This window comes from Rhinopithecus roxellana, chromosome 13 (genome assembly GCF_007565055.1).
Source record: "Rhinopithecus roxellana isolate Shanxi Qingling chromosome 13, ASM756505v1, whole genome shotgun sequence".
In the NCBI taxonomy this organism is placed as follows: domain Eukaryota; kingdom Metazoa; phylum Chordata; class Mammalia; order Primates; family Cercopithecidae; genus Rhinopithecus; species Rhinopithecus roxellana.
The window spans coordinates 44,607,510-44,625,283 of NC_044561.1; the positions used below are offsets into that span (position 1 = coordinate 44,607,510).

The 17,774-nt window shown below is 50.2% G+C and overlaps 1 protein-coding gene across 10 annotated transcripts in view; it reads left to right on the forward strand.

Annotated features, from left to right (window-relative positions):
- Positions 1-2,037: 2,037 nt before the first annotated feature.
- The window catches only part of SLC37A1 (solute carrier family 37 member 1), a 65,372-nt gene continuing 49,635 nt past the window's right edge, over positions 2,038-17,774 (forward strand). For 4 of the 10 annotated variants that reach the window (XR_004052533.1, XM_030914024.1, XM_030914027.1 and 1 more), the window contains exons 1-4: positions 2,304-3,052; positions 6,930-7,163; positions 8,165-8,333; positions 12,241-12,322. Coding sequence is in view for 9 of the 10 variants with exons in the window: in XM_030914024.1 (XP_030769884.1) it covers positions 2,929-3,052; positions 6,930-7,163; positions 8,165-8,333; positions 12,241-12,322 (609 nt within the window). In the remaining variant the exon portion in view is untranslated. Of the gene's footprint in view, positions 3,053-3,204; positions 3,267-6,929; positions 7,164-8,164; positions 8,334-12,240; positions 12,323-17,774 lie in introns of all 10 variants that reach the window. The other 6 variants (XM_030914028.1, XM_030914029.1, XM_030914025.1 and 3 more) reach the window with 6 other exon arrangements.

Sequence of the window (17,774 nt, forward strand, 5' to 3'; positions counted from 1 at the left end):
TGGGCCTGTAGTCTCAGATACTCAGGAGGCTGAGATGGGAGGATCACTTGGGCCTGGGAGATCAAGGCTGCAGTGAGCCTTGACCACTGCACTCACGCCACTGCCCTCCAACCTGGGCAACAGAACAAGACCTTGTCTCAAAACAAACCAACCAACAAAAAAACTAACAAAAAAAGAAAAATATGCATGACCTCACTTATTTGTGGAATCGGAAAAACTTAGAACTCAGAGAAGTAGAGCATATAATAATGGTGGTTACCAGGGGCAGTAGGGTGGGAGAAATGGGGAGTTGCTGGCCAAAGAGTACAAAGTTTCACTTAGGAAAGATGAGTAAGTTCTAGAGAGCTAATGTACAGCTCTAATGTATAGTTAGTAATAATACATTGTATACTTGAAATTTGCAAGAAGAATAGATCTTAAATATTTTCACCACCAAAACAAAAATAATGTGAGGTGATTGGATATACTAGCTTGACTGTGGCAATAATTTTACAATGTATTCATATATCAAAACATCACATCATATACTATAAATTATGTAATTTTTATTTGTCAGTTATATGTCAGTAAAGCTGGGGGGGGGGGGCGGGAAGAAGCTGTCTCGATGTGATGACCGAGGTATCCTATATATCCTGAGCTCGTATTATTGCCTTTCAAATGTAAAAGCTGTAGGTGATGAGATGTCCCAAAGGTTTTAAAATCAGGAATGTCAAGATCAGATTTTGCTTTAGGAGGGCAATTTGAGGCACCTTAAAGAGTGGATTGCAGGAGATAGAACTTGGAAGTGAGAACACTGTCGCACAAGTGCAGAGAGAGAGGAGTAGCCTCGAGCAGAACCAGTGGCAAGGGCCTGGGCTGCAGAGACCACTGGAGAGAGGGATGGGAGCCACACTGGGCTATCACCGGGAATGGAGAGCTAGAGAGGAGAGAGAACTGGCAGAGGGGGCCTGCGGAGAGAAAGAAAGTCTGAAGAAAACCTAGCCAAAAAGAGAAGACTGGAGCCCTGGGCCATCTGGCTTGTGGAATGAGGGGCCAGCAGGCTTCCTGTGGCTGAACCCTGCGTGGCAGAGAGGTGGGCAGGTTTTCTTTCTGCCTGCAGAAGGCTTCTCAAATGCCTAACAAAGTAATGGATTTCAGCAGCCCAGCTCAGCAAAGAGAGACACAGATATCAGAGTGTTCTAGAAACAAAGCAGGGCCCCAGGGGGAAACTGTGAGGCCTAGCAGGGCAGGGTAGCCCAACACAGGGAAGAATGCCTTCTCCTTTCTCCAGAGGGAAGCTCAACGTGCCTGGGGGAGGTCCAAGGGGCACTGGCCTGTTGGGACATTTACAGCCAGGCCTGAGATTGGTTTTATCCTTAAGCATTGTTTTATCCAGGGGCAGGCTTTTTCCCGGAAAATTTCCCCTCTGCCTCACTTTGCTCTTCCCCAGGAGTGGGCTGGGAGCCCCCTCTGCTCTGAAGCCATGCCGGGGGTCCACTGTGGGTGTTCAGCAGTAGCTTCTAGGGGACTGGCCAGGCGCCTCCCTGGGGCTGCCTAGGGAGAAGAGTTGTTTCTGGGGTGACGTGGGAGCCTGTGTGCCAGGGCACTGGCCGGCAAGGATAAGAACCCGGCGGGCTCCGCTAGCCTAACAGGGAGCCGCCTCTGTCACGTGCCTGCGAGGTGGGACACAAGCGGGCTTACAAGTTGGTTCGACATAGCCAAATCCGCGTGCCGCATTTCCACGCTATGGAGTGCTGGTCTTCATGACTGTGCCCCTTGACATGACACAATAGAAATAAAAGCCGGGAGGCCAAGGAAAGGCCCTCTTTGGGGGTGGGGGCGCGGCGGCATGTGACCCTCGCCGCTGTGGGGAAGACCCGCCTTCAGGACGGAGCGCCAGCGGTGCAGAGGCCCCCTGGGACTGCCCGGAGGCCAGTGGGGAGCGGGCCAGCAAAAGCCCGTGCGCCCTCAGAGCCGGGGAAGGCGCGGGTCATGACCCGGGTTCGCCTGCAGAGGCCGGGCAGCGCTGCAAGGCGTGGGGGCGCCCCCGCCCGGTGGCTCCGGGGCTGGTGCGACCCTGGGCACGCCGGGGCCGGGGCCGGAGCCGGGGGTCGCGGCGGCCGGGGAGGGGAGGAGCCGCGCGGCCCCGCCGGCGCCCCGCGAGCCAGGGAAAGTGAAAGGGCGGCGGGGCCTCACGCGCGCCGCTCCAGGAAGTCGCGAGCAGGAAGCGCCCGCGGCGGCCGGGCCCGGCTGCGGTGCGCGGGCCTCGGCGGCGCAGGTGAGGCGCGGAGCCGGGGCCGGGCCGGGAGGCGGGGACCCCCAGCCCCACCGCCCGCACCTGCGGGGCCACGGGCGCTCGGGCGCCGCAGCCGCTCAGCACCTGCGGCTCCCCCAGGGAGCCGGGCGCGGGGCCCTGCGCACTCGGAGCTCGGCTCCTTTCCTCCTTCCTTTTCTTCTTTTGGGGGGTAAGTCGGGGCTGGTTTGGATGTTTTCGGAGAGCCGGGGACGGTCTCAAGCTGTTTTCGCGGAGGGAAGTCTTTGAAATGCGACATCTAGAAGAGTAGCCCTAGGCGACAATGCCGGGCGTTCCCGGACCGGGGCAACGCTGGGATTCCGGGGAAGTGGAGGCAGAGGGAGCGGGCACGGGGCCAGTAGCCGCTCCACGGAGTCCCCGGCAGGGGCGAGCTTAGCTGTCCTGCCGGGTCCGCTGCCCACCCCGGCCCGGGCCGCGGTGACAGCTGAGGGTCCAGAGAGCCGGCAGGAGGGGACCCTGCGCATTGTCTGCCGCGATGGGGACGTGGGCGTGCCCGCGGAATTCACCTCCTCCGGGGACCAGCCGCCCAGGGAGGAGCCGGCACAGAACGCTGGCTCGGAGCGCCGGCACCCTGGGCCTTTGCGTTGTTTGTCGGCTGAGCAGCTGGTTCCCGGAGCCCGTGGGCCTCCTGGCCAATGCGAGTGACAGCGACCTTCTGGGTTTATAATAAAGGGCCTGACGCGCCGCAAAGTCCCCTAGCCGCTGGCCACCAGCCTTCCAGCCCTTACGGCCCACGCTGTGATCCTGGTGACCGAGAAGGTACGTACAGTCTAAGGATTTGCATTTGAACGAAGGGTACTGGCCAAGCCCCTTACCACCACCACTCCCCGCCAACACCTCACCCATCGGCCCCAGGTTTCAATCTCCAAAGGAGGAATTGCTAAAACCTGCCCTTTCCGGGTCTCCCTTAGCTTTTTGCCTGGAAAGTGCCTGCCTGCCTGCCGGCCTTTGAACTTAAATTGTCTGAAGTTGTGTAAGTAGATACATATTTTAGACTTCCCCCCGTTGTTTCTTTATTAATCCCCTTTTAGAGCAAGCTTGAAAACCTCTGGCTGCAGACCTGTGCATTTTGAAGTCATTTTGAAACTGCATTTACATGTTCTGTTTCATGCAGCCCACCTGTGATGTTCTGTTTGTTGGGGGTTGGGGCAGGTCAGGGAGGTGGTGGTGCAAATGGAATTCAGGTTCCTTGTACTTCAGCCAAGCGGAAAGAGATAGTGACCATTTCATTCATCTTTAATATGGAAAGCGCCTTTAAAAGCAAAAAGCCATAGAAAGAGCACACTCTGAACAGGAAGTTGTATTCTATCTCTTAATTTAAAAAAAGAAAAGAAAAAAATGCATGAGAACTTTTGTTTTGCATTTCTCACCCATCTTTGCCTGTAAAGTGAGACCCAGTTTAAAAAAAAAAAAGTCATCAAGTAGATTATTTAATCTGTAGGGCCACTTTGATTACGTGTAATGGCACCTCAGCCCTAAAACGACTGTTGAACCTTTTTGCTCACTTCTTATCCCCATTATTTGAGCCTCTGCAGATTACTTGGAACCTTCTAGGCAGCACAGATCACAAGTGGGTGGGTCTGAGAGTGGAGCTTGTGAATGTATCTTTCCCTCAGCTCATTCTGTTTTACAGTTGCCTAGGGTGGGTTTGTTTTGTCAAGAGATGGGTATAAAACCATGTGTCTTTCAGGGTTTTTTCTTTTTTTTTTTTTAACTTTCAGTTTCAGGGGTACATGTACAGGTTTTACAGGTTGTAATAAAGATGCTCTAATGGGCTGTTTCCTCAGTTACTATCTTTTTTATTTTTTTAAGACAGGCTCTCGCTGTGTTGCCCAGGCTGGAGTGTGGTGGTGCAATCTCAGCTCACTGCAACCTCCACCTCTTGGGTTCAAGTGATTTTCATGCCTCAGCCACCCGAGTAGCTGGGATTACAGGTGTGCACCACCATGCCCAGCTCATTTGTGTATTTTTGGTAGATACGGGGTTTTGCCATGTTGGCCACGCTGGTCTTGAACTTCTGGCCTCAAGTGATCTGCCTGCCTCTGCCTCCCAAAGTGCTGGGATTGCAGACGTGAGCCACCGTGCCCAGACTAAGTTGCTATCTTTGACAGTGCAATGAAAGTGGACATTCTGCCGCTTTTCCTCCCTGGAATGGTAAGTTCCAGGGGCACCTGTAGAGAGTGAATTTTTTTTTTTTTAATTTTTTTTTTTTTTTTGAGACGGAGTCTCACTCTGTCACCTGGGCTGGAGTGCAGTGGCCAGATCTCAGCTCACTGCAAGCTCCGCCTCCCGGGTTCCCGCCATTCTCCTGCCTCAGCCTCCCGAGTAGCTGGGACTACCGGCGCCTGCCACCTCACCCGGCTAGTTTTTTGTATTTTTTTTAGTAGAGACGGGGTTTCACAGTGTTAGCCAGGATGGTCTCGATCTGCTGACCTTGTGATCCGCCCGTCTCGGCCTCCCAAAGTGCTGGGATTACAGGCTTGAGCCACCGCGCCCGGCCGAGAGTGAATTTTTAAAAAAGTATCTCTTCTTTTTATGTACTTGGGCTGTGTGCCAAAAACTGGGTGTAAACCAAGTGATTTGCTCCCATTCTGCTGCCCTTTCTCTGCAGGGGATGGGCAGGAGGAAGAGTGGCTGGAGGGAGGAGGTGGCTCAGAGAAACAGGACAAACTGGAATCTGCCCCACTTATCCAGCTGACCCAGGCGAGCCGCCTAGCCTCATTTTTCTCCCTTGTGAAACGAACGCCCTGCCTCTTCAGGGTGGTCACGGGGCTCAAATGAGAGCGTGTCAGTCATGGTTCGTGCTTCCAGAGGTCTTGACCCACTGGAAAAGAAGTGGTTTTCCGTGGTGCTGCACAGGCTAGGGAGGAAGGGCCTCATTAGTTGAGCTCTTTAACATCCCAAATGTAAAATCACTGTCTTTGCATGTCTTAACTGCACTCACTATGAGAATTTATAGCACTCTTCTTTCACCCATTTTACAGGGAAAAGAATTCATCCTTGTTTTAAAAAGTAATCAAAGAGGTTTTTTTTCCCCTCTTGACTTGTCAGTGCTTTCTGGGCCTTTGATGTTGTTGTCACAGGTGTTATCAGAGTTGGAGGTTTTTTATTTATTTCGTAGATGGCAATGGAATGTTTCCAGACATGCTGGACGTGGAGAAGCGGCACTTGAGGGGAAGGTGTTTGCTTCTGACCATCTGTTTCCAGACACTGGTGAACCCAATTCTTTACTCTGAAGCTGTCATCACAAAGTCATTTCCCAGAGCAGATCCAGACCCAGACTGGAGCCCACCCATTTGAAGCAAAAGATTGCTTAAATCTAGAGGTTTGAGCAGACGTAGTTTTGAAGTCTTTGTGGCTGTTCATTCAACATGAGTTTCTTGAGCACGTGGTCTCTGGGTTCTGGACAAGGAGATGGAAGTAGGGCCTTGCCCTGCAGTCCTGGGCCTTCCTCTTTTGAATTTACAGTGAAGATAATATCAGCTAGTGTTTGTTGGGCATTTACTACATACCAGGCCACTTCTCAAGTGCTTCCCAGAGGTTATCTCATTGCGTGTTTATAACAACATAGATGCCATCATCCCCATTGTTTAGCCTGGAAGGAGAGGGAGCAGAAAAGTTAAGTGACTTGCCTCAGCTTACACAGCCCAGGGTCAGCCTTGGAACAGGAGGTATTGAAGTGGGGTGAATCCCACCTGTTCAGGCCCTGGAGGACTTACCTAGGAGAAAGGTGTAGTTCTGACTGGAGCAGATAGAAGAGATGAGGGGCGGCTCCTGGGACGAAAGCTCAGCGGGGATTTTGAATCTTTTTGTAAAAGGTAGTATAAGGGAAAATCCTTGGAGAATGTGCGTTTTTGGAAGCTCACTCTCGAGGGAGGCAAAAGTGAATGTGGGGAACTGATTGGCTTTGGAGGACGCAGTGACTCAGGAATGTCATGAGTTTGATGTTGGCATGGGAGACCAGGCCTGCCTGCTGTGCTGGGCCCCCTCTCAGTTCTCAGGCCTCCCTCCCCATTCCTTCCTATATTGCTCTGCCTTCAGCCCTGAGTTCATAATCAGGTCATTTTCTGTGACCTCTGAGGTGACCACAGAAGATGAAAAATGAAGAGGCAGACAGAGGCAAATTCATTCCTCCTTTGGATTCAAATGGCAAAGTCACAATTAAATAATTGGTTTGATCTGCTGTCTTGTCTAGGCCTACATTTCTCTGTCACTATGGTTCAAAGGTGACCTGGCCCACAGGGGTAGAACTGAGCCAGTCCAGTGCCCTGGCATGCCCTGGTATCTGGGCACATAGTGTGGCTGCTGGACACATATTTGGTTTTGTGAATGGGTTGATCTCTAGATGCCTCCCAGATAGAGATGAGTTCCTTGGTTCCTTTTTATTCACCATCAGAACGTTATTTGAAATTCATTTCAGGGTTCTCAGAACAAACCGCCTCGAGGGCAGATACTCCACCTCACTCCACCTCTTCCTAGTAACACTCGTGGTGGGGACCCCTGCTTGTATCAGACGTCCAGCTTTGATCAGGACTGGGTACTGCTACTGTACATGTGTGTGGTTACTTCTGCCAGTAATGCTGAATGTGTGAATGTCAGGACACTGGACTCTGAATGCCTCTCCTCCTCCTCGTAGAGAGCAGAGGCACTGCCAGAAGGAAGGGGACAAGACCCAGCAGGACACCTTCTTTCCACGCTTTCCAGCCTGTGGGAGCAGCAGGGGCAGCAGAGAGGGAACCTGGAGCCGGGATTAATGACCCATTTATGAAGCATCTTATTCTGCGACTGAGGCTGTGTGGTCAGTGGCGACGTAAATGGCTCAACTCCCCGCTGGCATTCGCTTCATCATCTCGTTCTCCAGGGATCAGTGGTGAGTCCTGGCGGGGCAGGCCCTTGCCATGGAGCTGTGTGTAGGTGAGGGCTACTGTGCAGGTAGTTGTGTTGCCGCAGTTTCATTATAAAACACAAAACTTGAATCACTGACCTCGCCCATAACCGTTGAATTACTTGCTGGCAGTGGAGGCCGTGACCCAGAACAGCACTGAGGTGTCCTTTGTCCTTGGTACTGGCGTTGTCAGATAGTGTTTGGGCTTCCACGTGGTCTCCAGTGGTTTCTGGAAGAATCATGGTCCCTACAGAAAAGTGACCACAGACTACCAGCAGGGTTAGCAAACGACTGTGGTGAAATAAGCACATAACTTACACGTAAGTTACGTAACTGTGAGCTCAGATGAGTGGCCTCGCTGGGGAGAACTTTCAGAGAGAAAATGAAATGTTCTGGTGCAGCTCAGAACGCCGCTTTCTGTTCAGAGAGCACCTCCCCTTGTGTATTGTGAGAATCCTCCTCTTAGGTGGCCTCATTAATTTCATTCTCCTTGAAGGAAACAGTTGACAAGCCCAGAGTCTGAAGCTGGGCTCCCTGGCCTCTAACTTGTCCTGCTGATCTCTTCTAGGAGAGGAAAAACTTTGCTTCTCCCCTCGTAGTTTCTGTTTTGGGGAAACTGGGAATTAAACTGACAGAAGACAGACTAGCAAGAGAAAAGACAGATTTCACCACTTATGTACGAGAGGTCATAGAAAAGTGTCCCTCAAAGGGGCATTTAGAATTCTGGGCCTGTGCGCCGTCCTTCACAGGGGAACGGGAGTGGGAGAAGGGCACTTGTGGGCAAACAAATGGCTTTTTGGAAAGACAAGTGGGCCCTCAAGAGAACAGATGGGCGATGTGATAGTTTTGTGACCATTCCTGTTTCAGTGCAGTATGGAGGCTTCTCATCTCCAGTGGTAAGAGTCCAGCTTCCCTGGCTGCTTCTTGGGACAGGATTTATAGCAGGTGGATTCTTTTTAATTCTTTTGGGGAACTCTGCTTTTCAGTAGCTAAGAGAATTCAGGAACGCAAATACCTTCTGCTCCAAATGATTTTGATGCCAAAGCAGCGGATTCTGGGCCCATTCATCTCCTCCGCACCAACCTCCTGGTGGCCCCCAGCCCTGCGCAGCTTCTCAGCCCTGCTGGTTGGTGGAGCATCCACAGGGTGTCTCAGGTTTGACTTGAGGGCATCTGTGTTCTTCAACCAGATTGCTTCTTCTCTTGACTCATTTCGTGTCTGCTGTGAGTCTAGCCACAAGTGCCTGAACAATTTGGTTTTATTTAGTGAGTGTTTAGCTTCTTCATTTTGTAAGTTTATTTTGATATAATTTCAAACTCACTTAACTTACTAACATCTGTAAGAAGTTCCTGTAGAACCGCTGTATGTCAAAGATTAACATTTAGCCTCATCTGCTTCTCTCCCTGCCCCTCCACAGTGTGTGTGTATGTGTGTGTGCATGTGTGTAGATACATGTTTGTACACACACACTTTTCTGAACCACTTGAGAGTAAGTTGCAGACATCATACCCTTTTATTTGTAAATACTTCCGTGTGTACTTCCTATAAATAGGACGTTCTCTTATAAAACCACAAAACCACAGCAAAAAGATCAAAATCAGGAAATGTAACACGAATAAGGTGCTGTTATCTAATCCACGGTCCATGTTAAAAACGATATCAAATATCGTCAAATATCTGCGATAGCATTTCTTCTTCTGTTCAGGATCTAGTCAGGTTCATACATTGCATTTAATTATCCTATGGGTCTAGTCTCTTCATCTAGCACTGTTCCTCGGCCTTTTTTCATCTTTTCTGACCTTGACTTTTTTTCCTCCTTCTTCTGAGACAATGGCCTTGTTATGTTTCAAGAGTTCAAGCCGCTTATTTTCTAGAATGTGCCACACTTTGACTTTGTTATTTCCTCGTCCTCATGATTAGATTCCGATTATGCATTTTTTACAGAAATCCCGTAGAAATGAGGCAGCTTTCTCTTTACTGGAGAAGGAGTTACAGACATGGGAAGAGGGAGGGGAACTGGAAGGAACTGAGTGGGGCTGGATTGGAATGAAAGGTCTCGGGATAAACTGGTGACGGTCGATATAGAAATAGAGAAGGGTGTGTGTGTGCGTGTGTGTGTATGTGTGGGTGTGCGTGTGCGCACGCGCATGTGTGTGTAAAATGCACCCTGCTGGGAGGTCCTGGGAACATTAATAGCACTAAAGTGAACACACTTTGGTCTGGGATCTTGGTTTCTGCATGGCATCTCCCACTAAAAGGAGTCAGGAGTCCTTGGAGACCTGGCCAATGCCAGGACTGGGGCAGGGCAAGGAAAAGATGAGCCCGGAACATCTTGTACCAGAAAATAAGGAAGTGCTTACAAAGGTACTCTGACTTGTCAAATCTAGGACAATCTGAGATTTACAATAAATGAGACTCATCGTGAATGATAGCCCATTGAATAGCATAAGACTCTGACGAGTCCTACTGATGTAACTGAGTAAGTAGGAGAAATGCACACTCTCTGTACAGTGGGCGCTGGCTGCTAGGTGGAGTGGGGATGTGGAGCCGCTGCAGGGTGCCCAGCGCAGGCACAGAACGCCAGTGGATGCACTCCGTGAGGCGGCAGCTTGAGGAACAGGATATCTACATCATCTCAGAGCAGGTTTCCAGAAATTCCATATTCATTACTCAGAGGGAAACGTAGTGGTTTCACTGAGGAACGATGAGGCAGACAGCACTTTAACCAAGGACCAACGTCAGTGTCACTGCCGTCCTGCGCCTCCTGATAGGATACTCTGAACAGGACATGGCATCGCTTCTCTGTCTGGTTTCCTTGTTTCTGAAGTGAGGATGTCTTTGGACTAATTTCTGCACCAAATCATATCACTCAGTAATTCTCAAAAGCGTTTCTTTATTCCTTATTTGCATATGATTGAGGTAATAGCAACTCAAACAAGGAGACAGATATTTTGCAGGAAGCCTGTCACCCTAAGCAGGCTGCCGTTCACCTGAGAACACGTGGTCTTCGAAACATCTCTGAGGAGGCTCAGAGGGGCACCCCCATCTGGTGCTGTCGTTGCTGAGACCTGCTTTCTTGCTAGAAACGTGGGATTTTTTGTATTGGTGGAAGCCAGGCATGCTATAAGTAGTCATAACTGCAAAAAGTAAGCCGAACACTGAGGAGCAGATCGATTAGATCAGTTTTTCTATTGTATTTGTTTTATATTCATAAGTCTAAACGCAACACAAAACAAAAATGAAAGGATTATATTAGCCTCCTGGGGCGGCTGTAACAAGGTGCCACAAGCTGGGTGTCTTGAAACAACAGGAATTTACCCTCTCACATCCCTGGAGGTCAGAAGTCCAAAGTCAAAGTGTCAGCAGGGCCACCCTTCCTCTGCGGGCTCCCGGGACAGACCCTTCCTTGCCTCTTCCAGCTCCTGCTGCTGCCACAGTCCTTGGCTGGTGGCTGCATCGTGCCAGTCTCTGCCTGCGTGGCCACATGGCCTCCCTTTCTGTCCGTCTCTGAGTCTTTGCGTGGCCTTCTGGTGAGGACACCAGTCATTGGAATTAGGGCTCTCTCTATCTAATATGCCCTCACCTTAGCTAATCATGTCTACATGACTCTATTTCCAAGTAAGGTCACATTCTGAGGTTTTGGGTAGACATGAAATTATGGGGGATGATATTCAACCCAGTACAAAATGAATAAAAGGGAACAAATATCATCCAAAACATCTGCTTTATAAACGATAAAGAAAATGTAGGCCAGGCGCGGAGGCTCAAGCCTGTAATCCCAGCACTTTGGGAGGCCGAGACGGGCGGATCACAAGGTCAGGAGATCAAGACCATCCTGGCTAACATGGTGAAACCCCGTCTCTACTAAAAAATGCAAAAAACTAGCCGGGCGATGAGGCGGGCGCCTGTAGTCCCAGCTACTCGGGAGGCTGAGACAGGAGAATGGCGTGAACCCGGGAGGCGGAGCTTGCAGTGAGCTGAGATCCGGCCACTGCACTCCAGCCTGGGCGGCAGAGCAAGACTCCGTCTCAAAAAAAAAAAAAAAAAAAAAAAAAAAGAAACATGCGTTTGGTCTCTGGCCCTGGCTCCTAGCACACAGCTCCTGCAACCTTTAGTGCTGAGTATCTTTTTGTTTGCCAATGAGGTGACTGCAGCTGAGGCTCCAGGACAGCCTCTTGGGGGACGGGTTGCCAGGGCAACCGATCACGTGATTAGAGGTTGGAACTCCACCCGTGGACCTCTGGGGAGGGGAGGGACCCGCAGAGGTGGAGAGGATCACCGGTGGCCGGTGATCTGCTCGATCGTGCCTGTGTACTGAGGCCTCTACAGACTCCCTAAAGGACAGGGTGTGGGGGGCTTGCAGGCTGCCAAGCACAGGGAGGTTCCTGGAGGGTGGAGTCCTTGGGGAGGGCACAGCAGCTCCAAGCTCCCTGCCCCATCCCTCGCCCTGTGCATCTCTTCATCTGTGTGTACTCTTTGTAACATCCTTTATAATAAACCAGTAAACGTGTCTCCCTGAGTTCTGTGAGCTGCTGTGGCAAATTAATCAAACCTGAGGAGGGGTTCTTGGGAACCACGCTGAGAGCCAGTTGGTCGGACGGACGAGCGGGCCACAACCTGGGGCTTGCCATTGGCATGTGAGGCGGGGCAGCCTCGGCCGGAGCCCCGCCCTGTGGGGGCTGATGCTGACTCCTGAAGGACAGCGTCAGAATTGAACTCACTTAGAGGACACCTAGTGTCAGCTGGAGAATTGCTTGGTATATGGGGAAAACCCCTACACATATAGTGTGAGAAGTATGGTATGTGGTGTGTTGTGCATGAGGGTAGGAAAAGCAGTCTGGTTTTTCCTGTCTCTTACAGTGGTTAGTTTCCATGTGGACAAAGCAAAAGTGGCAATATTTTTTAATGTTCCAATATTATAGTGACATAAGTAATATTGATAGTTGCTGTAGAACTGAATGAATAATACACAGCATAAGAACATTTCAGAACACAGTGACATGTATTCCTAACATAACTTCTGTTATTTCATATCATCCTCTCCCACTGTTTTGTGTTTCAGGTACAGAGCCTTCATTTTTATTTTGACATTTCTGCTGTATGCAAGTTTTCACTTATCTCGAAAGCCTATCAGCATCGTTAAGGTAAGAATCATGAAAGCACTGCCTGTCGTCTCTGTAAGGAGTTGGTCACTTGAAGGGCGTGTGGGGCAGAGGGTGGGGATGGCAGCAGATATGCGGGAAAACAGATGATTTAGAAACAAGTTCTTCTGCTGCTTTGGCTTTGCAGTTTCCCTTTTCTAAAACTGACATTTTAAAATGCTTTTCGGATTTATACTTTCAGAGGTAGTAGGACTTTTAGTTATATTAGTTGACAGTTCCAGAATCTGAAAGCTTAGCTAAATATTTATTTTATCTTGTGTGACTGTTCCTTCCAAATGTATCCAACCTTAAGTGGTTCCCCAAATTCCAGCTCTTCGTGCGATCCGACCCCAGGTCTGGCCACGGAGGTGGCTCTTCGTTGTTCTTGGAATGCTGCATTTTTGTTTTGATCTGACCCCAGGTCTGGCCGCAGAGGTGGCTCTCCATTGTTCTTGGAATGCTGCATTTTTGTTTTGATCTGACCCCAGGTCTGGCTGCGGAGGTGGCTCTTCGTTGTTCTTGGAACGCTGCGTTTTTGTCTGAGTGATGGGTGGGCAGGAAGTTGTTAAACAGGTGTTCCACTAGACTTTGAGAAAAGAAGATTAAAGCAGACCAGACTACATAAACACCAGTTATAACCTGGAGAAACGCAGGAATAATTTTCTTACCCTCGTTGGGATTACATCACCCTGCCTATAGACCATCAGGGGCCTGAGAGGCATTTGAGTCTCTATCGTAGAAGGAATGAGGAAATCATCCACTGCCAGAGATAGTGCATTCACAGCCTGACGGCCGCTCGCTCACTCTCCAGGAGTTGGCAGGGACCCAGATGCAGGACTGCAATTCTGTGACCTTTGGAGCTGTGCTTCCTCCACTCCTGCCAGTGGCTGAGCCCTGGGTGGCTGCCCTCCGCAGCCCCTGTCGGCAGAGGCAACGCAGAGGCTGGTTCTTTTGTGACAGTCCTAGGTTTCCCACTCTCCAGCAGCTTTCAGGGGATGTTAAACATTCATTTACCCAAAAGATTCTAAAATTCCCCCTTGGCCCCTGGTAAGCAAGAAACTTCCATGCCTTTCAAGTTGTTGACTGTGGAAACATTTGCGGACCTTAAAAAATGTGGTTTTTAAGAGAAGAATATGAAAACAGGTGGTGGGCCTTAAGAAACACTCATCTGCTTGACAAGAGACTCTCAAATCAGTACCGATAACCAGTCACTATAAATCTGAATACTCCTACTTCTTGTCTTTCTGGTTAGAGAAATACACAAACAGCTCAAGAAAATGGTGAATTATAAAGATGGAAGTACCTATTGAAGAGACTTGGTGAGCACATTGGAGTTGAAGGATCTGGTGTAGTCGGGGAGCCTACGTGGGGTTTCAGGATTGACCTGGAAAGGTTGGGTGTGGATTGTAGGGGAAGAAAAACAGCTTTGCAGGTGGGAGAGCTGCCTTGAGTACTATGTGCAGGGGTGGGCATCCCCATGAGGCCACCACGTGACAGGCTGCTGGGGCAGATGTAGCGCGTAAGATGGGCTGGCCCTTGGGGGGATCTTTGTCAGCGGTCAAAGCTGTTGGGGTCCACCTGATGACCACGAGGGCCCCTGTGAGTCAGGAGCAAGTGGGAGCCCTGTCCCGGTCCCTCTCCTGGCTTCCCTGGTGGTCCATCTTAAAGCCCCTGCCCCAACTCTTGTGTGTGGCGCTGTCCAGGCCACTCAGGGCTTAGGGCTTCTGAGGAGGCAGCGTCAGGGTCAGCTCTTAGTTCAGTGTCATAAGTAACAATATAAATAACTGCCGCTTACAGAGCCTCAGGGTATGACCAAGTGCCACACACATTACCCCATGACCTTCACAGCAACCCTGTGAGTGCCCCTATGAGGAAACTGAGGCTCAGGGCCTCGTTCCCCCAGGCGGGGCTGCTATGCACTGGAGAATTCCCTGTGGGTCAGGCTGCCTCCAGGGCCCCCGCTCTTCTTCTCTGTGCCTCAGGGTCTGTCCAGGTACACTCCCAGCATCACACTCAGCCTCATGAGTACACTCGCAGCATCACACTCAGCCTCCTAAACGCACAGATTTCCCAAACTAGCAGCTGTGATGTGCCTGGGCATGGATTGGCTTGACGCTGAATCCCATGGGTTTCTTCACCTTTGAAGATAGATCAGAACATCACACCACATCAAAACTGAACTTTGTAGTGCCTTATGAAGCACCCATGTGCTTGAGCTCATGATATGAATGGCGTCAATGAAACGGAAAGTAGCAGTGATTCTGTTGACCCACAAAACAGTTGAGTGATTATTTATAGCCACGTTTCCTGGAACATTGCAAGCAAAACAAAAGCAAAATACATTTGCTTACCTGAAATCGAACCAGGAGCTGTGAATTAGAAAAGAATGACATGGCACAGCAGGTCACATTTAAGTTAGTCTGGAATGTTTAGATTACCTCTGATCACTGCTGATGAATTGTATTTTTCTCGATGATGATGATAAAACCAGGGCTGGGAGGATAGTGATGTTATAAGTGCAACCCTGTCCCTTCTACCTGCTGCTCCAGCTGTGGCCCAGCCTCAGGACTCAAGGCAAGCATCTGCCCAAGCTGGTAGACAGGTGGTTCTACACTCTCCCAGCAGAGATCTTAGTGGGAGCTCTTTTCCCCTGGGCTGGGCCAGAGCAGAAACCTGGAAGCAGAGGCTTCCCAGAGAAGCCTAAACTGCAGGGGTCCCTGGAGCCAGGGGGATGGCAACATTTGAATGTGAGTGTGCCCACCCCTCTCTGGACACACAGGACTTAAAAGGAGAAAACTGGCTGGGCGCGGTGGCTCACACCTGTAATCTCAGCACTTTGGGAGGCCGACGTGGGTGGATCACCTGAGGTTAGGAGTTCGAGACCAGCCTGGCCAACATAGTGAAACCCTGTCTCTCCTAAAACTACAAAAACAAATTAACCGGGCATGGTGACGGGCGCCTGTAATCCCAGTCACTGGGGAGGCTGAGGCAGGAGAATCGCTTGAACCCCGGAGGTGAAGGTTGCAGTGAGCTGAGACCACACCACTGCACTCCAGCCTGGGCGACATGAGTGAGACTCCATCTCAAAAAAATAAAATAAAAACAAATGGATTAAAGATATGAATGTAAAACACAAAAAGTAAAAATCCAAGAAAAAAATTACGTTTATCGTAGGAGTAAGTGTGAAGTTAGGAAACCCAAAGAAACAGCGGGCAAGGGGGATGAACAGGCAGTTCACAGACGTGGAATTCAGATTGTCAGGAAATGTGTGAATGGTGTTCAAGCCTGCTGGTATTCCAAATGCCGACGAAGGCAACAGTGTGCTCAATGGCTGGCACAGCATTGCCCAGAGCAGTCAGCCCTGCTCACTGGCCGTGAGGGGAGAGGACTTTTCATGCTTTCTTGATGGGATGTCAAGTGTTAGCACCTTTTGGTGACACCCAGTGAAATAAAAAATACTACAGCCTTCAGACATGCTTCTGGAAATTTCACCCTAAAAATAAAAGCACCTTACTTGGGAATGTCTTCATAAGCGTCTTTATGGCAGCTTTGTTTGTAGTGACCAAAAAAAGGAAAAAGGAAAAAACCAATGCTGGATATCGAGGGAACCCAATAAGCAGGTAAAAGTTTGAATAAATGGTGACAAGTCCATATTGTGAAAGGTGCAGGCCCCTAAAGGAATTTATCAGAGGCAAACCAGTTGACTCAGAAACATTTCCAGGAGGCATTTTGAGTAAGAAGTTAACATATGCATAAGGATGTATAGAATGATTCCATTTTTGAGAAGTAAACAATGACCAAGAAGCTCCTCCATCTATTTCTGTATCCTTCATGAGTGGAGCGTTTGCGTGCCTGTGCCTGAGTGTGTATAATGCATTTCACGTGGCAACTGTGACTCATCGCAGGAGGCTGGCCGTGGGCAGGTGCTGTCGTCCGTGGGGGAGAACCTGTCTGGTCGCTCCTACTTTTGGTACCAAATCTTTAATTGCTCTTCCAGGACTTAGATAATGCTTTGGAGAATTCTTGTAGCCTTATAAAAGGAATGTGAAGGACTAGTTAGAATCAGTGCACCCACACAGCCTAACGAGCCACATAAAGTTGACTAGACAGATCATCAAATGCAGATGATATGTATACACACACGCACACACACACCCTCTGTGTTGGCTAAAAGTGGAATGAAACTGGCCTAACCCCATCCTCCAGGGGGATTCAGTGAGGCCCGAATCCCCTGCTCTTGTCCTGTCCTCTCACTGTTGTTGCCTTTCAGTGTCTCCTGCACCCTCCAGACCACCGGGTAATCTCCTCTATTGGAGGCCACGTACCTCCTGCAGAGAATGTGTCCTGTGGCTGTAGCCTTAGGCAACGGTGGGGCTGAGAACCCAGGGCGGGAATGAGTGGTTTCTCTCTGCGAAGTGGCTCAAATTCAGCATGGAAAGAATAGAGCCTTGGTAGAATGCAGGCTAACGCAGTGAATGTTTGTGCCTAAATGACCGCGTGGGTCTCTGCAGGTGCAGGACGAGGAGTCCAGTCTTTTCTAGTGCCATGAAATTCCCGCTGCAGCTGCCTGCTGCTCCCTGGACGGGATTTCCTCTCGCTGCCAGTGGGAGGGGTGGGGAGGGCTGAGGTGGCCAGGGAGTCAGTAGACAGAAGACGTTGCCAGCTCCCGGCCCCGCCACCTTCCCCGCACACTCGTGGCGCTGTGACTCCCGGCCCCGCCACCTTCCCCGCACACTCGTGGCGCTGTGACTCCCAGCCCTGCCGCCTTCCCCGCACACTTGTAGCGCTGGGACTCCTGGCGGTTCCCTGTGTTCTTCCAGAAGATTGGCACCTTTCTTCTCCCACCCCCACCCTCCACCCGCGATGGCGTCTGCTGTTTATTTTTGTTGCTGTTCTGTGTGTTGCATGGACGCTTTAGCAGCCGCGACGCCCACGTGTTCACAGGGCCCACTCAGCCTGCCCGCCTCACCTATCGTAAGTGTGGAGTTCAGTTGCCGCAGAGCCTTTTGCCTGATCAGTTTTTAATAGCTACCTGATGTCGCGGGTTGATTGAGTTTGTAACTTGTTGAAAGGCACTTGTGTAAAAACGTGTGAAGAAAGCTGCCTTTATGAAAGCAGACGTTTCCCAAAGGACTTGACCCCCTCCTCAAGTATTTCTGCAGGGATGGTGTGGCTGTGCAGAGGTGAAGGTGCCTCCCTGAAGCACTTTGGTGAGAATTTGTTCACCTGGCAAGGGGTTTGCTTAACAATTCATCTTAACCTAATTAAGTTTGCATTGTCTCTCAAACGCTAGGTTTGGGGGGTAAAACTCATAGAAATACTGAAATATAGCAACGTTGTTGAAAACCTGTGGTTATGTAAATATCCTCAGAACCCTTTGTGCTGGAGTGATGTGAAATCTCCATTGCTTTGGCAGCAGCCTTCCAACGGGGCTGCGGGGTGCAGGTGGAGGCGA